This window comes from Filicampus tigris, chromosome 13, assembly GCF_054856515.1.
Source record: "Filicampus tigris isolate MCC_2025a chromosome 13, RoL_Ftig_1.0, whole genome shotgun sequence".
In the NCBI taxonomy this organism is placed as follows: Eukaryota; Metazoa; Chordata; class Actinopteri; order Syngnathiformes; family Syngnathidae; genus Filicampus; species Filicampus tigris.
This window is the reverse complement of record NC_141229.1, coordinates 16,131,999-16,145,955: the sequence shown is the minus strand read 5'-3', so window position 1 is coordinate 16,145,955 and position 13,957 is coordinate 16,131,999. Positions and strand designations below refer to the sequence as shown.

The 13,957-nt window shown below is 39.3% G+C and overlaps 1 protein-coding gene across 4 annotated transcripts in view; it reads left to right on the top strand.

Annotated features, from left to right (window-relative positions):
• The window catches only part of nkx2.2a (NK2 homeobox 2a), a 1,812-nt gene extending 349 nt beyond the window's left edge, over positions 1–1,463 (top strand). Inside the window, exons 1-3 of one of the 4 annotated variants that reach the window (XM_086049699.1) lie at positions 1–148; positions 466–804; positions 918–1,463. The exon at positions 1–148 is cut by the window's left edge and continues 187 nt beyond it. In XM_086049699.1, the coding sequence (XP_085905825.1) occupies positions 1–148; positions 466–804; positions 918–1,195 (765 nt within the window). In that variant the 3' untranslated portion in view covers positions 1,196–1,463. Of the gene's footprint in view, positions 149–465 lie in introns of all 4 variants that reach the window. The other 3 variants (XM_086049700.1, XM_086049702.1, XM_086049701.1) reach the window with 3 other exon arrangements.
• The last annotated feature ends 12,494 nt before the right edge of the window (positions 1,464–13,957 follow it).

The following is a 13,957-nucleotide window of genomic DNA, read 5'->3' as shown; positions in this document are numbered from 1 at the left end:
AGCACGTCCACGACGAAAAGCACTGGAGTTTTGGTGAAAAGTCCCCTGGAAAACGTGCAGAACCTGCCTTTAAAGAACCCCTTTTATGACACTAGTGACAATCCGTACACGCGATGGCTCGCCACCACGGACAGTATTCAGTATTCATGTAAGTAAGAGGCTCGTCATCTTTAAGAATTAAGAATTGTCATGCTTGCAAGAAGCCATTAAAGATTTATTTGGATGCACCGAGGCGTTGTAGCTCAACAAACGGTGCTTTATATTACGAAGCTTGTTTGGAATTCCATTTGATGCGGTGTACTGGGAGACTTCCAGGCACACAATGCACATTTGAATGCTTCACTGACTCCCCCAGTTATTTTGGGTTGCTGTCCCCGCATGCATGTTGAAATGTCTACTTTTTTTCTGATGACGCATGCAAGTGTGAAGAGTCTTTTTTTGGAGCTGGGCATAACATTTTGACAGTGTTCCTCCCGTTTCTCGCCGCCGCCGCAGTGCACGGCCTCTCCGCCGGCTCGCAGGACTCGGCCAAGTCCCCGGAGCCGTCCGCAGACGACGAGTCGCCGGACAACGACAAGGAGACGTCCAGCAGCGGGGGCAGCGACTCGGGCAAGAAGCGCAAAAGGCGGGTGCTGTTCTCCAAGGCGCAGACCTACGAGCTGGAGCGCCGCTTCCGACAGCAGAGGTACCTGTCCGCCCCGGAGAGGGAGCACCTGGCCAGCCTGATCCGCCTCACCCCAACCCAAGTGAAGATCTGGTTCCAGAACCACCGATACAAGATGAAGCGAGCCCGGGCTGAGAAAGGTATGGAAGTGAGCCACCTCCCTTCTCCCAGGCGAGTGGCCGTGCCTGTCTTAGTCAGGGACGGGAAGCCTTGTCACACCCTTAAAGCTCAGGACTTGGCGGCCACTTTTCAGGCCGGGATCCCCTTCACGGCGTACGGCGCGCAGTCGCTCCAACACATGCAGTACAACGCGCAGTACGGCGCCACGGCCACGCCGCACTTCCCCACGGCGCACCACTTGGTGCAAACGCAACAGTGGACTTGGTAAGGGACGCGATAGGCAGAGACTCGTCTTTGGGAAGGCACACTAGGCAGGTTCACTACACGCGCAAAGAGAGGGGACAACCCCCACGCAAACCCACACACGGAAGACTTCTTTTTTTTTTTTTTCGCAGTCCACGCACTACATAGTACCATTTTTATTCGGGGCTCATGTGTGCACCGTGTTTACATGTTTTCGTTAAGAGAACTGGCTCCAATCCCCCTGTCCCAAATAGATTTTATCGAGAATGTCAATGCTCTTCTTGTGAACATTTTTTTTTTTGTAAAAATATGTTGTGTGTTGGTTGTAGATATATATTTTCTCTCCCCCGCCTTACCCTCGTGTTATTACCAGCACGTACGAACCACTTTATAATTATAGAAATGTTAATTTCTTGCTTCTTTTATGGACCGAAAAATATTTATGGCCATGAATAAACAGTGGCAACTTTTCAGATTTCCTCATCATTTTGTTTTTATTCATTGTATTTATTTGGTGCCAAAATGTTATCCTGTGCGCACATTTGAGATACACGCATTTAAATCGAATATCACACCAAGTGCGGTTAGCTTCCGTTAGGTTTTTCTTTACAGGCTGCTCCCACGTGCACCTAGAACATTTAAAACCACACCACTAAGAAAAAAAAAAAAAAAAACACCCACCCAAACTGGCAGACAAACATTATTGTATCGCGGAATAGCTCTTGAGCCCTTCAGTCTTTTCCGTTTAGGCAAATTTAAGAGATGAGAATATTTCTTCTAAATCCGAGCGCCCTCACTAATAAAGCTCGAAGTCACTTGTGAAATGGGAGCAAAATCCACTCACTTAATAGAAGAGGGCTTCTCAACTCAAGAAGCTTTTATGTCAAAAGCTCTCCTTTTTGTTGCATCTGCAACCGGTCCCCGGCCTGGAGCAAAGAGTCGTTTAATGCAATAAACGCTGTGTTATCATGTTAGACACGTAAATTGCAAACACGAGGAAGAAAATAATGGACAGCTCTGCTGTCATCAGGAGGACCCTCACACTTATACATTCAGTTTAAATATCAACTAATTTGACAATATTTCCCGTGGCTGTCAGACACAATTTGACTCATATCATGTTGCTCACAAAGTGCGTACAGAAAGCGCACAAATGGCTGCTGCGGTGGATTTATCTGACTCCCGTCAATATCTTAAGTAAATATGAATACCTTACCGAGGGAAAAGATCTCTGCATTTAGTTTGGCCCAGGAACACACACAAATACGCGCCCACGCAGGCGCACAAAATATCCCAACAGATGTTAAAGCCGCCCATATCATCACTGAACAAACAGCTAAATTGGACAGATTTGCTAATTATTTACAAAACGGGGTCTCAAGGGGGCTACTGCTTTTGGAGCATGTGTTCGCACAGCACCGGCTACACTTGCAAGGTTAAAGAACTCGAGGGCGTTTTTTTTATATATATACTTGACTGGCCGTGCATTTACTCACATGCATTTTTAGAGAGATATTTGAGGTTATTTATAATCAAATGACTATAGAAAAAGAAGAGGCATTTTGTTGGACTCTATCATTGCACAATACAGTACAAGACCGAGCCCAGAGACAAAAGGCCAGGCTCGGTTCTGTTGCATGTTGGAGGCGTGCATGTTACCAAGCAGCGGCGAAGGGATGCAGAGAGTGGAAGGAAAAAAAAAAAAAAAAGCAAGCGTGTCAGAGTTGTATGCGGTTTTCAGAGTCAGGGAGATGCATCTTTGGGCTTTTTGTGTCGCCTGTCACTCGGTGTCATTGTGATCTTTTACTACACACGCCGCATCCCATATGGGCAGCTGGGCTCGGACAAGAAGAGCTGGGGGGGGGGGGGGGGGGAGAGAAGGATCTTTCACAAAACCCAAATTGTGTCAAGCTTTCAAATAAACCATTGTTGTCTCTCCAAGAAAAACGAATTAAAAATTCGTGTTATATCTATTCTGGTCCGCCAAAAGAAGAAGCTCTATTCACAGATAACAGGGAGTCCTTCTTCCTTGATAGAGCTAAGCCAACAAGAGCCCTCTCATTTCTGCTCTGCCTCCATCCTCCTGTTTTCCAAAAGTGAAAGGCTGATTATTGTCTCTGCTCAAAAGCGTTTAACACAGCACGAAAACTATTTTTAAAACCGGACACAGTTCTTCCTTGTTTGCCCTCACTCTTCGCTGCGTGTATTGTTTTCTCCCCTCAAAACATCATTTCAGTCATTCATTTTGTAGCGCTTATCGTCTTCACTTGTCGTGGGTCTGTGAAAAGAAATTAACTTAAATGTGATATTATTTTCTGTCCTCCGGCATATAACCCATGGGTTATTAATTACTTAGTGGTTATTAATTACTTAGTGTACTGGCCCCCTTGGGGCGAACGTATAGTTTGTAACGTATTATTTAATAAATGTGAATTCACAAAATAGAAAAAAGAAATACGACGAATATAATCCCCCAAAAATGTGATGTTATTCCCCCCACCCAAAAACATTAACTCGTCTCTGAATGTGCTGAGGATTTAAAGGTCAGTATGTCTGTATTCATCCCCACATTTTTCTGCTACCTAAATTGGACTCTTAAAAACAAACATAATTCATTCTGTGGTCGTTATCACAGTTTTAATATCTTTTTATTTCGTTATACTCGCTCAATAGATTGAAATTTATAGACTTCAGATTTCTTGAGATGTTCAACGAGCATCTTTCTAAGCGCAGTTTAAACTGCGTGGATAACACTATTGTACATATAACCCGGGAATACAATACTTGAGGAAATGCGCACTTGGAGCACAGTGGATCTCCGTCATCCTGCCCATTTGAACCGCGACATGAATTACACACCCCCCCCCACCCCCCACCCCGCGTCACGCACATCGCCAAATAAACGAGGAATTCAAAGCTATATGAAACGGCGTTTTTTTTCCTCGTTCAAAGGAAGCTATCTAGGTTTTATTGCCTTAAAGGAGATCCAGATTAGATTCGCCACGGTGCTGATATTAAAAAGAGAGGGAGTGATGGAGGGCGAAGGCACCACACGAGGGGGAAGGAGTTGTTGCGCGTAAATGCCACAAGATGGCAGCAGAGGTCTTTAGGTCAGTTACCTTTGAATGTCTTACAATGCAAATGTATCTAAATGTAACAATTTAGATTTATTGGCCGTACTCTTGTTACATACATATTTATATCTATGTTATTATTATTTTCATAAAATTTTAAAAACAACTAGCTTCAATCTTGCGTTGAATTATTGGGTGCAAATTGCAAGAAATGATCACAGTTGAAATTGCTTAAAAAGAAGAGACAATCGGAACAGTGAGCAGACTTGCACTCTTCCACAGTGTGGCGCAATAGGATAAGGGGACAAAAAATGCCGCCGCTTATTTCACTCAAGTGAAAGTGAACAATAGCGTTGAAGTGTGGTCCTCCATGGGAAGTCTTCACTCAGCCGTAACCCATTCCAACAAAGAGGAATTTCAGTCAAATGTACACCCCCCCCCCCCCCACACACACACACATATATATATATATATATATATATATATATATATATATATATATATATATATATATATATATATATATATATATATAGGGACACCAAGAAGGGAACGTTTTAATTTGAAATTTAATGTAAGAACATTTCTAAACAATCTAAATAGTCATAAAACACGGGTTAGAAAATCAAATAAAATGAGACAAAGGCATTGCGGCACATTGGTAAGATGACGTCAAATTCAAACTGTTCCATTTTGTTGCTGTGATGTTTGTGTGAGCAGGTGCCAACAGGGGGCCTCATTGAGTTGAAAGATGTAATAGCAGGGAGGGTGCATGGAGAGACTCCAACATGATGAAAAGAAGCTGGGAAGTCTTTATCTCAAGAGTTCAAAGCTTTCGCTAAGGTCAATCAAGACTGAATAAATATTCAGACTCAACAAAACTCAGGAGCAACGGCATGTAACATTTCACAATCCGGACCAGGGTTCCCCTTGTTTGAATGATGAATAAATATGGAAAAAGTCAATGACTGACCTTTGAAAGTATTGGAGAAGAAAGTGCACGAGTGTCTTCGGCATAAACACATCACATCTCCACACAAAGCAGAATGTGGGCGAGAACGTCAACAGTGTCTTCGGATTGGCCGCTATAAAATGAACATGCAGTGTCACTTCCGATACGTCAAACAAGAACAAACCAAAACCAGAAGCCAATGCCGCGCCCTTGGCAACTGTTATCGCCATCGGAGAATAGCATTGTTTTTACAAATGGCTTTCATTTAAAAGACAGCATTTGCCCATATTAAAAAATAACATAAAGTTAAGTCAATTATTATTATTTAAAATAAAAAAAATAATAATGCTAACACATAGAGTAGATATTGTTCATGTATGTAAAATTTACAACATATGTATTTTTCTGATTGATCAGGTACAACTTTATTGTCATGACAGTTAAGTGTTGATCAGCCAAAGTGTAATCGAATTTGTCCAGATGTTGTCTGATTTCAGCCTCTCAACAGTAAATATTTGTTCTTTCTGTAGTCCTTCATGAAAGCAGACTTATTGTCTTTTGTGTTTCATCAAAATGAGACATTTGCAAACGTCCGATTTTACTTTAGATAACAATGACGTATATTTCTTCCTATTTTATGACACGCTATGGACTGAAACAGTAAATGAATTAGTTCATGGAAAAAATAATAGTAGTCATCTATTACCAAAATAATCATTTGTAGCCATAATATAATGAACCTGTAGTTCACATGCTGTTGAACATGAAGCAGCCTCAGAAGTGTGGAGCTATCAAACTAGTAGCCCTTGGCATTAATCAGTACCCAAGAAGTAGCACTCAGTTTCCAAATCTTTGGTGAGCACATCACTCCCTCTGGTGTGATATTGCTTCATTGTTGCTTATTTAGATTGGTTGAATCATTAGACAATAACGAATGAACAACAACAATAGGTTGGTAAACAATACCATAAAAAATGATTTTGCAAGTAATTTTAAGACAAAATATATTTTTGCTCAAGAATAATCAATGGAATAACCTATTCAACAGTGACAGTTTTAGCAAACACAAACCCATTTATTGTAGATGTATATATATATATATATATATATATATATATATATATATATAGATAGATAGATAGATAGATAGATAGATAGATAGATAGATAGATAGATAGATAGATAGGTAGATAGATAGATATTTACTGTGATATACAGTATATATATACATAATATTATATATATATATTATATATTAATATATATATATATATATATATATATATATATATATATAGTTTTGTATACTTTGTATACTACATTTGGGTATCAGATCAAAAGGTGGATATGAGACAAACTTTCAGAATTCCAGCTTTTATTTCATGGTATTTACATCTAGATGTGTTAACCAACTCAAGACAGAGCCCCTTTTGTTAGAAGCCACCCACTCTTCAAGTGAACAAAAGTAATGGAACTGACATTATTTATATATTTGTATACATTTAATATTTAGTGGCGTCATCCTTCCTTGCAGTAACTGCAACAAGCCCGTGGCCCACTGACTTCACCAAACTGTTGCATTTTTTTTTTAATTTGAAATGCTTTTCCAGGCCTTCACGGCAGCCTCTTTCAGTTTTTGTTTCTGGGCGTTTCTCCCTTCAGTCTCCTCTTCAAGAGGTGAAACGCATGCTCTATTGGGTTAAAGTCTGGTGGACCGTTAAACACCACAAAGAAATAGAAGAGAAAAAAGACTGAAGACAACTCAGGCCACTGAATCCTCTGCAATGCCTTTCCAAAAATGCTATCTCAGCATCCTCACCTGAACTCGACACCCTTAGAGGAATCCACAGAAGATAAGAAATCTCCGGCGATGATCTCTCAGATGACAACTCTGCCTACCACCAAGAATAACTTCACCTTCCTCCTCCTCTGTCTACGTATGCACATCAACTTCACTCTAAAAGTAAGTTACCGTACGACATACTCTAGTGCTTATTGACATAATTCCCCCATGGTACTAATAGTTGAGGGGTGTGTTTGGGACTGAGTGGTTCATGTGTTGTGGACTTCTGGTTGACTTCCTGTTTTTGGCAAGTGAAAAGTAATTTGCGGCACACCTCCTCCATCTCCTCTTCTTCAGCACTACACTACAGTATTTTTTTTAAAATGACTTCAAATGACAATTATAGATTGAAATGCAATGTGTCTCGATTCATGAACAGTTCAGCTTGCGAGCAGCATCTCGGAACCCATTGTGTTCGTATCTTGGGGACCTACATCAGCACATATCAAGCACATTTGATAGATGATGCATTTCGGCTAGGAGCATAGCAGACATTCTACATAACTAGGTAGAAATCGCACAATTTCCACAAATACCAAAAGTAGTATTTTCTGCTTTGCTTTCACCTTCTTGCACAAAGCAAAAATATTACATACAGACGCTGATGGTGCAGTTCCTACATGACAGCATTACGTAGGCAGGAGGTTTAAGTGCTGCACATGACTAGCAGCCAGCTTAGAGACAGTTCTGTGCAAACAGAGTGCATGTCAAGGTTCTTGACTTTGCTAAATGTTGAGATTAGAGAAACAGCAGAGTCTGCAAAGTGCACGGATATGGTCAGGTTGAAAACTAAGAGACGCATGAGTTTTCTTCTTTACTCCCTCATTTGTACTCCGTGATTACTAATTCCGTGGTTATTAATTTCATACATGTGATGTATGCCATATAAAGATTTGAAAATGTATCACAAACAACATGTGCAAACAGTAACCAGTGTGCAAATATATTTAAGATATATTTACGTTCCAAATATCTAACCCACAATGAAACATTATCTATTTCCCTATTTCATGGGGGGAAAAGTTTGACAAAAATGAGCAATGGATGTATTGGTCCAAGTTTAATTTAAAAGGTTTATTTCAGCTTCCACTCTACCCCTGCTCCGTATAGTGTGTTACAGACATAAATAACAGATGGTTGATGTCAAAACAGCTGTATTGATACTGGACAATTTGAAATGGGTCCAAAATGAAAGCTCATCTGAGATTCATTGTATTTTGGAAACTCAGTCTGCATGCTGTCACATGGGGCTGCTTTAAAATTATAGCATTATTTTCTCTTTCTCTTTGTGCTGATTTAAGTGCTTCTGTTGCCTTGCTGCAAACTCTTTTGCAATCAGGCATCCGAAACCGGGACTCAGGTTCCCAGATTTGAGTGTTTACATTTGTCATTCAATGGATTGGCTCAACCTTTTTTCAGTGGTGGAACATGTGATGCTTGGCATGTCAGCATTGCAAACACGGTGACTTCAGCGTGATAACAAGTAGCCGTCATATGTTTTTGACACATTCCAGTCAGTGAGCAATCAGTGCCACTGCCAACATATCTTATGTTTATGTGGATTCAAGTGTGAATGCTAAATCAACCTCTTCTTCACAAAATATCCCCATCGGGGTCACTGTGATGGATGAGAGTTCTTTAAAACCGAGTAAAGTTGGGAACTGTGAAAAAAAAAAAAGAAAAACATAATACTGTATGTATTCCAGAATGAACAGAATATCAGTCAGACTGAAAGACAATCGCTTGAATGGGACTGTCTAGTCCTCTGTGTGGGCTGTGCATATGTTACCTGGGCCTTCACTGCACTCCATCAACCTTTCAATAACTCTATGTCAGGTCGTAATGATAGAAAACATTGTTACTATAGAAAAAAATACAACACAAGAGCACACAACTGTGCCCTCATGTACATCATCTGGAGCTGTTCAGATTTATTGATAACAATTAACACACAAATAAAGGAAGATCTCAATCAAATATATTGTCTTCACCAGAAATTTCTATTATTAAATGTATAAATGTGCAGTTCGCTTCTGATGTGTTTTGCTAGTCGCAGTCGGCTGTAAGAAGTTTTTGCTCTGACCAACCAATCATAGGACAAAAAATGCAGATGTCATCGAGGGCCAGCTTGCTGGGCCTGTCTGGCGTTTTGAGGATGAATTCAAAATCTCTCGTTCCTTTTTTTTTTTTTTTTGTTTTTTTTTTTAAAGAAACACACAGGCAGCCTATGGCGGCTGTGATCTTCAGGACCGGCCCGGAAATTAACGGCTGTTCGGGAAAATATTTTCCCAAAATTCCCGATGGTCACCCGTCCCTCTTCTTAGCAGACCTCACATTAAATGGTAATCGGTCAGGATAATCCTTTAGAGACATTAGAATCTGATGATCTGATGATTGGACCTTTACTGATTTAGGGATAATTAGGCTCAAATGAGGCCCGATTATCGATATGTGTGTACCCAGCTTTAAGTGAACAAGAGGCTCAGTCATCTTTGTTTCACACAGCACAACATTTCAATGGCTACCTTGCAACTCGGTGATCCATACTACTCGTTCTCCATTCAACCTCCAGTGACCTCTCCATTTCTTAGCCCATTTAAAATCCATTCAGCTGGTCAAGCTTTTTCCAGTTGTCTCCAGTTTCCACGAGTAGACCCTGCTTTAGTTATCACTAGCGGTACTGTTTTTAGCCTGTTGAAAAGCAAACCTTTAAATGCAGACTGGTTTTCTTCTACTACATTGTGTATTTGTTGCATTGTTTGTATTATTCTTGCACTTTTTTTACTGAATAAAATCTGAAGTGAATTCAGCCTCTCTTGGATTGGAAATGTGATCTATCATCAAACTGGCTTCCCCAAAAGGTTTGCTTTGTAATCTAGAAAAAAAAAGAAGTATAAATGATAGGCAACAATTTGGGCTGGGACGATTCACTTGTATCCCGATCCGATACAGATCCCGATAATTGGGTGGCGATCAGATACAAATTGCGATACTTAAATATTAAAAAAAAAAAAAAAAAAAAAACCAACAACAACAAAGAAAAAAAAAAAAAAAAAAAAAAAAAAAAATATATATATATATATATATATATATATATATATATATATATATATATATATATATATGTATATATATATATATATATATATATATATATATATATATATATATATATATATATATATATATAAACTGAGGCATGTGTTTCCTTTACCTTTAGTGCCATATTTGACATTTATAAGGACATAAACCCTTCCAGTAACTGTTCCTGATACACAGGAGTGCAGTAAATAAATTCACAAAGCTCAACTTTAATGACCTCAAATGTTCCAAAAGAATGTTATAGAACGTGCAAAACATAACATAAGGTATTGTGAGTATCGCAATATTTCATCAACGGATTGATATTTGTATTGGCATAAAAAGTATCGCGATACTTTGCGATACCATATTTTTTCCCAACCCTTGTCAACAATTATATAGCTACAAAAACGGGTGCTCATCTCAGGCTTACGATGGATGTTCTCCAGCTCTACAATATATTTTGGATGAAACATTTTGCAAATGTATCCTCAACGAGCCAAATGATGCTCATTTGTAGTTTATTAAAATGCAAACTTCCATGACTGACAAGCAAATGACGATTTGGTCTCTCTCTCTAAATTTGAATGCATACAACCCTTGAGGGTTCCCAATCTACCAACGCTTTGTTGACCATCATAGTCAATGGATGGCTTACCTTTCCAAGGGCTTTCCCTGACGGTTGCTCAATCATAGCATGTGTGACTGACATTTTTAAGGGGTTTGATTCTGTGCCCCATGTGTGGATAAAGCCAGGCTTTGAATTTTCCTTGAGCTCTGATTTGTTGTTTAAGCCCCTCTTGGATTCTTTTGACATGAATGTGTTCTTCAGGAAGAAAGCATTCAAATACCAAGAGCCGAACCAGTATTTCCGCCACCAACTAACGTTTAACGCAATATCTGTATCTTATTACTGTTGCTTCATTTTGTCATCATTGTGAGTCTTAGGGCAAATAAATCGCTACCCTAAAATTCACATTTTGCAGGTGTGTTCATCTTTGTAAACATTTTATCTGCACCAAAAAGGAATTGTTTAAAGATAAAGTTCATAGAACATGTAATTTGGTGAGCATATCTATCATGAGTAGAAACACAAAAAAAAGTCCCAAGAAGCCATCCCTGTAAAATAAGTCTGCCATTTTGGTTGGAAATTTCATTTTTGACATTTTCAGGGTTTCATTGAATATTTTAAAATTTCAGCCCCCAAACCTGGTTCCACTTATCAACATGAAATTTGGTAGACATGTCCTATCACGAACAGACACTCCAAAAGCCTCAAGAAACCCTGCCTAAAAACATTGAAAGTATGTCATTTGCTTTGAAACAATCATTTTATAGTCTTTTTGGCTTTGTCCAGGGTTCCTTTCAATGTTTTGAAAATCCAGCCCCAAAAGGTGGTTTCACTTACCATCATGAAGGTTGGTTCCACAAAACGACTTGGACCTCTGTTTTCTTGACCAATGCAATTCTGCTGCACGGCGTGTCGAAAACTTGCATGCAGGGGAATTAGACTGGGTGTTTGTAGTTTCACAGACATGGACAAACTCGCACATTTTAAAAAGGGCAGTATGCTATGTTGTGGGTGTGGACGCAGCCAACTCAATTCATCGCCAATCAAAGCGGTTCCTCTCATTCTCGTCAAACGTGGTGATTTCAAATCTCACATGGAGACATCTCTATGCGGAAAAGGAAGTAGTGATCCGTTCGTGACCGGAGCATTGTTACTGCTTCTTGCTGGTGTGGCAACCGAAAATGTAAGTACAGAATGAGCTGCTGGTGAAATAAATATTTCTGTGGACCTCATGTATCCCACCTGTCCCCCATATTGATCAGTGGTGTGCTGCGCCCACACATCTCTCGGTTTAAAAATTCATAATTATGATTCTAATAATAGTAATGCGTTCAAGGAATTGTTTTTCTACAATGATTCAGATGGTTTGATACCTGCTCTTGTCACATTTATGAATGAACATGTCCGTTCACTTATCTGTCTGCCTGCACCTCGATCAAATTCATGTCATCACATTGACAACAGTTTTGGATGAGGAGACTCATGATTTTTGGTGGACATATGGTCACGTGTGTGGTGTCATCTACACCACATACTGTTAGAGTAGCAAGCACACACATGCCTTTTGTGTGGGGTATCACACATGTGAAAAATCGCTAACTGTGTTTAGTAAATCCCTAATCAGAAGTGTCTCAGGGACTGGAATTCAGCAACACAGTACAACTGAGGCCACGAAATGGAATTCATCTATCACCAAGAAAAATGAACATTTCATTTGGGAATCCATGCTTCAAAATCAACTCGCATTGATACTTAAAGAAAGATACTATATTGCAGCAGTAGGGCTCAATTGATCATCACAGAGTTGAGACACTGATGGTTACTGCAAACATGAATCAGCATAAAACATTATATATTACAAATTGGGCTAAAAGGGTTTACGGTTTATCGAAAACAGTAATGAACTTTCAAATGGCCATAATTTCTACTGCATTTTGGATCTCTGACAGTAGTAAGAATCTTTGGGGTACTCCCATTCGGTGAATGTTGAACAGCAATCAAATAAAGAAGACTCGACCCGAACTGTGGAAGATGACGACAAAGAAAAAGCGGACTTGAAACCCATGTTATGACAGGTGAAAGGATGTTGATATTTTTTCACCTGTCACCAAATGGGATATTAATTCAATGTAAATATAGTCTGTATAGTTAATGTGAAAAGTCTACACACCCCTGTTCAAATGCTGGGTTTTTGTAATAAAAAAAAAATGAGACCACAATAAATCATTTAAAAACTTTTCCCAACATTAATATGACATTTAAACATAGGTGAGCATTTTACTAAAGTTTGCTGGTCCTTCATTCATCATCCGTTAGCAGCCTGGGTACCCGTCTGTGATCTGTCAATCTGTCTATTTTTCTGCAAAATACCGTTTCACAACCTCCTAACCCCACTCTTTCTAATATAAAATATAAATGTAAAACTCACAAGAACTTCTCTGTAAAACTGTCTCTGTATTCAAAGCTACTTTATTACTTCTTAGTCAACCTGAGTAACTCATAATTCTCTCTTTGGTGCATACCACTATGATGGACTATGAGGTCAATTCGGACTTTATCAGGTTAGTGATGATTACAGGGACGGACAAAAATCCACCTCCGTCTGTGCCATCTTTTTTTTTTAAGAGCAGCTTTGTCACTTCCGTGACGATATCGCTACTTCATCAATGTATCGATACTTGGTATCGGCATAAAAAGTGAGACATTGAGACATGAGACATTGCGGTACTATACTTTTTTGCCAGCCCTTCTATTAAACAACCCCAGGTTATCACGTTTTTAAAGACAGCGGTTATTTTTCACTCAGATAATGTCCCAGTAGCATATAAAATATTGACAACGGAAAATAAACAGAAAATGTTTCATACGTTGCCGTGCATAAGGTCCATTCAAAAGGAAAATGCTCTATTCTGGATAAATGGTGTCACTGGGAATGGCAATGAAAGAAGCTTTAAAATTAAGATCCATTGTAAGAGAAATGTAAAGGACAAACATTTGAACAGGGAGGCTATCTACTTTATTTTTGCTCTAAGCAAAAGTGGCAAAATGGCTGCCCCCGAGATGGATAAAAACGCGTGTTTTTTGCTGTTTAACTCATATTCCACAAATGCAATATTAATCAAAATGCCGTGTTTAGACTGGTGGAGTTGCATGGAACATTGGAAAATTGGAAAATTGTAGACTTCTTCTCAAGATGGCGCCTAAGCCTGTATGTCGTCAACCAGCCGAGGCATTTCCTCTAGTGCAGGGGTCACCAATTCTGGTCTTTGAGGGCCCCTATCCTGCATGTTTTAAATATTTCCCCCCTGCAAGACACCTGATTCTTGATTGTCTTGAATTGTAATCTTCCGTTAACATCAGCGAATCTTTGTAGATAGTGACAAACCATTCATGTTGAATTTCCTCATAT